This window comes from Electrophorus electricus, chromosome 4 (assembly GCF_013358815.1).
Source record: "Electrophorus electricus isolate fEleEle1 chromosome 4, fEleEle1.pri, whole genome shotgun sequence".
NCBI lineage: Eukaryota > Metazoa > Chordata > Actinopteri > Gymnotiformes > Gymnotidae > Electrophorus > Electrophorus electricus.
Genome location: NC_049538.1, coordinates 10,689,051 through 10,696,798, shown reverse-complemented (window position 1 = coordinate 10,696,798; position 7,748 = coordinate 10,689,051). Strand labels below are relative to the sequence as shown.

Genomic DNA, 7,748 nt, shown 5'->3' with positions numbered 1-7,748 from the left:
AAAAAACAATGCAGCTGGGTTTTTTTTGTTGTTTTTTTGGTTTGTTTGTTTGTTTTTACAGTTATTTTAATAGGAATAATCAATTCAATAATAGATTCTGTAAATGTTTGTTAATAGCGTTCTCTTTATTTCTACTTTAGGGTTACAGATTCTGTTGAAAATGAGATTGAACATGCGGCTGTAGCCCCCCATTTAATAGCAAACAGCAAAGTTTCAGTATGCATTCTACCATACATATTCCCTTTCTGTCTCTTTACATTGGAGTTTCTCTCTCTCGCTCACACACACACACACAGACAGAGCACGGCAGGTGGCGCACTCCGATGATTTTGTCCAATCTCTCCGCTGTTGATTAAGCCTTGCCAACCGCATGTGACGAAAACAGCGCATTGCACTAAGGGAGTGCTTATTGCTCCGGGACAGCGGGCAAAGCCTTGACATGAGCAAACTTTTCTAAACTCGATTAAACATGAAGGATATCCACCGCCACCGCGGTTACTGCCTTCGGAGCGCATTGCGCATTGTTTTATGCGCCTCAAGTCGTCTCGGACCAAATAAAGATCTTTCCCACTAGGACCGGTGGAGCGCAGTGCACTGCGAGGACCTCGTCACGGTATCGACGGGGCTAACGTTGATCCTTTGTGAGATGCCTCACTGGACATCAAGTCCTTCACTCTCGTATCACTCTTTACTGCACGTTTACACCCAGCCATTATCGTTTCTTTAAGCAAGTTCTCATAGTGTACTTTGCAAGTGAAACCGTCTTTTGTTCTGTGCAAGTCTTTTTTTCCAGAGTGGTAACAATTATAGCAGCAAAATTGCATTTCCCTAAATTGTTCTATATTGTAAAACGCGCGTTATCTTTTTCGGTCTTTAGTTCTGCCGGTCCGTGTCACTCTGTCGTTGACAGTGGCGCGTTTTGCCAGCATGCACATTGCCTGTGTGGTGTTTCAGTAATATCTTCACAAACCTACACCCATTTATCTCGTTATTATCTGCGTTATTTATCTCAGTGTGTCATAACAGCTTCCGTGCTATGCCTTAGTGAGGACATATCTACCGGAGTTAAGTACTGAATTCAGAGCTTAACCAGTCTAGAAAGTTAAAGATGCTCCCAGGAGATGTTCCTTTACCTTTAACGTGAATTTAAAGACAACAGAACCTTTAACCTTCACACATCGTAATTGTGTATTCCACTGTTTAACTACCTATGTGATATGAACTATGTGGATTTCTTAAGTGTTAATCAATGGTGAAAATAACACCTTTTGTTTTAAATGTCCCATTTATCTGGTGATGTTCTCTTGGTCCATAGGCCAAGCTTGAGTGCCTAAATTGGGATCGTGGGGAGAGATGCTTGTGATTATTGGTGTATTTATGGAGCTATTATTTAAACCCACTAGTGTGTTTGAAGTGGGTGTTGGGTTTCAGTAAAAGGGCACGACAGGGTCAGGGAGTCCCGGGTCAGTGACGGAGGTCAGTGCTCGTGGGTCTTTTGCGCCACTGCATGAGAAGATCCACACCAGCTCAGCGTTACCCTGCACGGGGGTCTGCGTAATGAGTGCCTTGGTTTTCATTTCAGGTACAGCCGGCCGCGTTCTCTTCAGCATGTGTGGGGTCCCGGGCGTGAGGTAAGAGCCCCCCCGAAGTTGAGATGATCTGGGCACTTGATTTATCAGGGACGTCCTCAGACCGGCGATTTGTTGGCAAAGTGGCAGGCTACTGGGACCGGCACGAGGTGCACGTGCATGTTGCCGTGTTTTGGTGGCTCTTACTCACTTTCCAGACTTGTGATTGTGCTTATAGTGGTTATGATGTCTTTCATAACAGCAAATCCAGCCATTTTTCTAAATTGAATTCTGATTAGATTAATAGAATAGCAGTTATTGCAATATGGGTCTGAAGTGTGCCTGTAAATGCAGTATGCATCTATGTGTATAGGCTGCAGAAGTATTTTCCTTGTACTCTTTTGTTCACAGTGTCACCATGGTTACGGTCCTGTTTTGGTCAAGCCTCGCCAGCTGTCAGCTCCCAGCGGACCATCACAAGGTAACGCGTGCACCAGGGCCAGATTTCTTGGAGCTTCAACGACTGGACTTTGATCTTTGAATTGATTTAATAGTACTGAAATCCGCATCTGGTTCCTAAACGTAGTATAAAAGTGAGTCAACTTTTGAGAATCTGCTAAAAAACACACACGCCGCAACTAGAGCACTATACATAAAACTGTAATTAGTGACACATAAATGGTTATTTTGATTCTACACTCCACCAAACTGGACCTGAAATGAACGAACGAATATATAGGATGGAAGTTAGGATTGTCACCTTTAATTCAAGGCTCTTACATGTGGTACTGTACACAGGCTATTTTAAGACTTCTACTACATTTAGGAATCATCATGCTTTATCCTACCATCCAGAGACCCTAAGTAATTGGTCAATGAACATAGTATTAAATGCAGTGTTTGTAAAGTCACAGTTTGTATTTAGTTTCAAATCCTACAGACCTCGCTGTGAAGCTCTGGCAGTCCTGTAATTAATTTTTACATTTACCTAATACTTTTTCCAAGAACTTACCCATCTGACCAAACACAACTTGATAAATTGAGGCAACAGTGGCAACTTGGTAGGGGCTTGAACTGTCAACCTTCCGATTACAAGTCCAGTACCTTAACCACTGAGCTCCCACTGCTTTAGAACATTAAGTGTATGCTAACCTGGCAAGAAGTTTGTTGAATGTCTTGGCCAGTCACTCTCGCGCAACATTTTGGTCCTGAGTAAAATACACAGCTGCGTTATTAGTTGCTTTGAGTCCTGGGTGAAACACCACCCAGTGAGGTCTGAGGCACTTACGTGTGAGTGTCTGTGGTGCGTCTGTGGTGCGTCTGTGCACATCCTGTAGCCGCGTCCTGCGTCAGGACAGTTTGCTCTGGCTGTCGTCCAATCCCGTGCCACCATGCTTCACGGATCAGGTGGTTAAAGTTGGCTAGGGTATTTTGTGGCTACTTTCTGTTGCTTTGGCATGCCTCGATGTCTGTCTCATGTGTCTGGTTTTGTCCCAGAGCTCTTAATGTTCTTCTAAACTGCGTGTAACCTGGCCCGTTTTGTTCCTGAAGGATTCCGGCGGTTTGTGTCTTGCGGTGAGTGCCGTGAGGTCGTGCTAGCGTATACTTTCCCTTCATGGCAGTCTTTGATGCAGCTGTGCTTAACATCCTGGATAGTGTTCCTGATCTGTTCCGCGGTTTTCAGTCTGCAGTGGTCAGTCGTGGCCTGCCAGATTGTTTACTACTTCCAAACTCACGAGGATGTTTCAGCTCCAAAGACTTGATTTCGATACACCTCATGTTTTCTTGATGTCTGATTGATTTATTCGGGTGCTGGGGCCATCAGGATGGCTTGCCCTACAGAAATTAACCCACTCTTAATTCCTTGCATTGAGATGCAACAGCAGTAGAGCCCAGATGCAAACACCACACATAGAATCAACTCTATTTAACTCTGTTAAACTCTCATCAATTCAGTACCGTTTGTGAGTTCTCTTGTGCATGAATGAATGAAGAAACAGCACAGTCACTAGGAAGCACCAGCTGTCCAATAAAAATGCATTCCCTGAAATGGAGGTGCTGTCTTTAAAAAGTCTGTGACTTCCTGTCTGCCCAGTATATGTCTGACATAAAGACCCACCGAGTGTGTTAACACTGTGTGCACTGTGTGTTTAAAGTGCATACGGATTTAGATTCACAACTGCAAATGCCATTCAGGAAACTGAAAGCTCTTCATATTTTTGTGTAGTAGGAAAAGAAAAACTCAAATCAAAACATCTACATAGTTATGAACAATAAGTGTGAATCTGGATTTTTGAGAATGCTTTGAGAATTCTGGAGGAGGAGTCTGTAACATGGTTCAGGGTTCTGATTGGACGTATTCTTTCTTTTACTGTTTTGCATTGTTTCTCACCACTTTTAACTAGGACGCTTAAAAATATTTGACTACGACATTGTTGACCTTTTCGGCATTTGGCTGACCTCTTTTTCCAGAGCAGCAGACCAGTAGTATGTGATCTTCTGGGGCATCAAACCTATGACCTTGGTGTTGCTAGCACCAGCTCTGCCTGATCTGCTGGAGGATCATACGACTTAATGAGCTTGGCCTCTCATCACACGTTAAGGGCACTTTAATCACTGAGGAAACTAACTTAAACCTGATATACACGTAAGGAATTACACGGCTCCTTTAAACACACCACATGTTTTGGCATGAGAGAGCTAACCTTCGCCTAATGGTCTTCTATCACTCAAGTTGCTTTGACATGACAGGTAATTAATACCAGTGTTCACACTTAAGTATGAAGACTTGAACCACATTAGGGTCCGGAAATCGGGAATGTGTAATCAGGCCATGTACAATCCCTTTTAGTAACCCAATCCTGGTGTCACAGGGAAGGGGGAGAGGGAATGTTATCCGTAGTGGCTGATCTGACCCAGTCTTTGGCTGCTTCTCAAGTATAAGGGCTAGGATTAGTGGATTAGGGTTGGTAATGCTCAGCTCACGTCAGGCTTTAGGGGTGCTTCGGTCGCATGGTAGCAGAGTGAACCGGAGGTCACAGCTATCGACACAGAGAGTGCGATCAGTGCTCAGGTGATGATGGGAGAGGTGGCTCTCGGCCAGGGGTGGGAAGTTTTCCCTGGAGATTTGGACATGGAAAGGTTATGAGGGACTAAAAGGAGCTGCGGTAACCAATCCATGTAAAGGATACAGTGACTGATAGGTGAAGCGCCCAATCACAGAGCCACCTCTTGGCATTCCACCCATAGAGAGAGTTGGCACGGCATCTCGTGAGGGGTGGGGGGCACGGCTGTTTGACCCTCTGCTGACCCTGAAGATGACAGTGGGCTAGAGTTCTCGAAGCAGGATGGGGTTGGGGACCAGGTTCCTGTGGACAGACAGCCGTGGAAGCCTCTGCCAGCAGTTCCTGTTTAATTAAGATTTATTCTCTGACTGCTACTGGCCCCTGTCATCTCGGCTTTAGTGTGAGAGAGAGATATTCAGAGAGAGAGAACTGAGTGTGCAGTGCATTGTGGGTCAGCACTAAGGGACCAGTGACTCAGAGGTGCCAGTGTTGCTTGTACTGGACTGATGAGCTTGTAAGAATTCTGGGTATGGAGGGCATTCAAAGGAGTTCAGATGCTTTCCTTAGGACACACTGTACACCTATACCATATATTTTATAACACCTTTCAGATTTCTATGGCAAAAAATGTCTATTTAACCAGTTCATTTTCTGACTTGACTAAGTACTTGGTTAACCCTGAAATGAGTAATGCAGCATTTTCTATAGGTGTAGTTTTGATGTCTGCAGGTATTATCGTTTGTTGTTTATTCTGCACCTGTGTGTAATGCATGTGTTAAAGTGATCTGCACCTGTGTGTAATGCATGTGTTATAGTGATCTGCACCTGTGTGTAATGCATGTGTTATTGTGCCCACAGGTCACTCCCCATCCCGAGTCCCATCCCGAGTCCCATCCCGAGTCCCATCCCGAGTCCCATCCCGAGTCCCACCCCGAGTCCCACCCGGGTGTTTGGGGCTCCTCTCCTCCTGGGTCGTGGGGCTCCTGGGGAACATGGGGCACGTGTTCCCGTACTTGCGGTGGCGGAGTGCAGGAACAAAGCAGGCCTTGTCTCCCTGTGGACAGGGCCTACCCCCCGAGGCAGGGTCCGCACATGGGGCGCCAGGACCCAGAGCAGGTGGCGTCGGCCTCCAGACCCTCTGTGCCATTGCATGGTGGGAATACGGGGCGGACCCCGAACGCCCAGAGGGACCCGAGGAAGGAGAAGGGTGAAGTGCGGCCCGGTCGACGGTACAGCCCTTTAACGCCGCTGGCATCGTTGATATTGTTCTCTCGCTCTGTGTCTAGTGGTAATGGTGCACACATTAAATATGTTAAGCGCTGTGTGTTTTTTTTAAGCCGAGGCGGCAGCAGTCAGATCAGCCCAGGGATGTACGGCTATGGGAAGATGCCATATGTGATGCCCTCAGAGAGAGAGCCAGGCCGGTCTCTCCGCAGCCCCCGACATTCTGGCTCCACATTCGGGCACCCCTGGCACAACTATGGACAGCATCAACACAGCTACAGGAACACCCACCTGAACAACCACCAGCTCGCCCACCTAAATGCCCATCATGGCAGCAGCCAGCAGGTGTCCGTCCATCAGCCCCGCTCAGGGCTCCAGCCCCAAGGTGAGCAGTACCCACGCAGCCCATCGGCAGATGGAGGAGGCCAGGTGTCGGCCCCGAGCAGACCCTCCAACCCCTTACCTGCCTCATCCTGCCCAGGAGCCCCAAGTCAGTACAAGATGTGCAACAGGAAGGTACGAGTCACACCGACTGTGCAGATGAAGCTTAAAACGTCTCCGAAGTTTCCCTGGTAGCGTAGGATACTGAGGGTTCGGAATTAGAAACATATGACACGGAATATATTATTGCCAAGTATGACAACCAGGAGTTTGGCATGCGCGACGTTACAGGGTGTGCGTCCAAAATACCAAGACGCTTGCAACTTGAATATACAGTTTGTCAGATATATTCACCCAAACTTGAGGCGGATGTAGATTTGCGATGATTCCAATCTTAAACGTCATTTTGATGATCTGCATTGTAAAGGTTCTTGGCAGAGGCTGCAAATTTAATCCTGATTGCATCCTGATTTCATCCTGATTGTGTCCTTATTTCATTCTGATTGTGTCCTTATTTCATCCTGGTTGTGTCCTGATTTCATCCTGGTTGTGTCCTGATTTCATCCTAGCAGTATGTTCAGTACTGAGTTGGGGAAGATGATGCAGAGCTTGTTCAGACAGAAAGGCTTCTGGTATGTGTGTATGGGTGGATGTGATTGGAGTCCATGTCTCTTCATGGCAATCGTTAAAACAGGAATTGTCCAGGGGGAGGAATGTTACAGTGTCGGGGGTTTAGACCCCACCCGCCCCCCAAACATATTGAAGAGCGAAGGTCAAAGGTTAAATGCAGCAGTGCTAAGGCCATGAAGCATGTGGCTTAACTCCTAACTTTGAGAGTGCTGCTGGTCAGGAGGCTTAATAATGGATGAATAACTTAATAATCTTATCACAGGGATAATTATTGTATTGCAAAAGTCCACTGCTGTGTGTATGTGTGTGGCGTGTGTGTGTGTGTCTGTGTGTGTCTGTTTGTGTATGTGTGTGGCGTGTGTGTGTGTGTGTGTGTGTGTCTGTCTGTGTCTGTCTGTGTATGTGTGTGGCGTGTGTGTGTGTGTGTGTCTGTGTGTGTGTGTGTGTGTCTGTTTGTGTGTGTGTGTCTGTGTATGTGTGTGGCGTGTGTGTGTGTGTCTCTGTCTGTCTGTGTATGGTGTGTGTGTGTGCGTGTTTCTGTGTATGTGTGTGGCATGTGTGTGTGCGTGTGTCTGTGTCTGTGTGTGTGTGTGTGTGTGTGTGTGTGTGTGTGTGTGTGTGTGTGTGTTCTCACCCATCTTCAGCCTTGTCCTGCAGCAAGCAGGCACATCAGAGACGTCCAGTGCTCCTCCTATAACAAACGTCCTTTTATGGGACGCCTCTACGAATGGGAACCCTTCAATGAAGGTGAGACATTAATATTTTGTGGTGATGTTTGGTGATGTTGGGGGGAAATTTCAATTTCATACCTTGTTAAGCAACATGAACTGTGTATTTTGGGTCTCTGAGCAACCACTGATATACAGTGTAACAGAACACC

At 46.5% G+C, this 7,748-nt stretch overlaps 1 protein-coding gene across 3 annotated transcripts in view; it reads left to right on the top strand.

Moving 5' to 3' along the window:
• The first annotated feature begins 350 nt into the window (after positions 1-350).
• Positions 351-7,748, top strand: part of LOC113583445 (thrombospondin type-1 domain-containing protein 4) — a 36,790-nt gene continuing 29,392 nt past the window's right edge. Inside the window, exons 1-6 of one of the 3 annotated variants that reach the window (XM_035524925.1) lie at positions 351-613; positions 1,583-1,631; positions 1,980-2,049; positions 5,492-5,862; positions 5,971-6,373; positions 7,513-7,615. In XM_035524925.1, the coding sequence (XP_035380818.1) occupies positions 1,609-1,631; positions 1,980-2,049; positions 5,492-5,862; positions 5,971-6,373; positions 7,513-7,615 (970 nt within the window). In that variant the 5' untranslated portion in view covers positions 351-613; positions 1,583-1,608. Of the gene's footprint in view, positions 642-1,582; positions 1,632-1,979; positions 2,050-5,491; positions 5,863-5,970; positions 6,374-7,512; positions 7,616-7,748 lie in introns of all 3 variants that reach the window. The other 2 variants (XM_035524924.1, XM_035524926.1) reach the window with 2 other exon arrangements.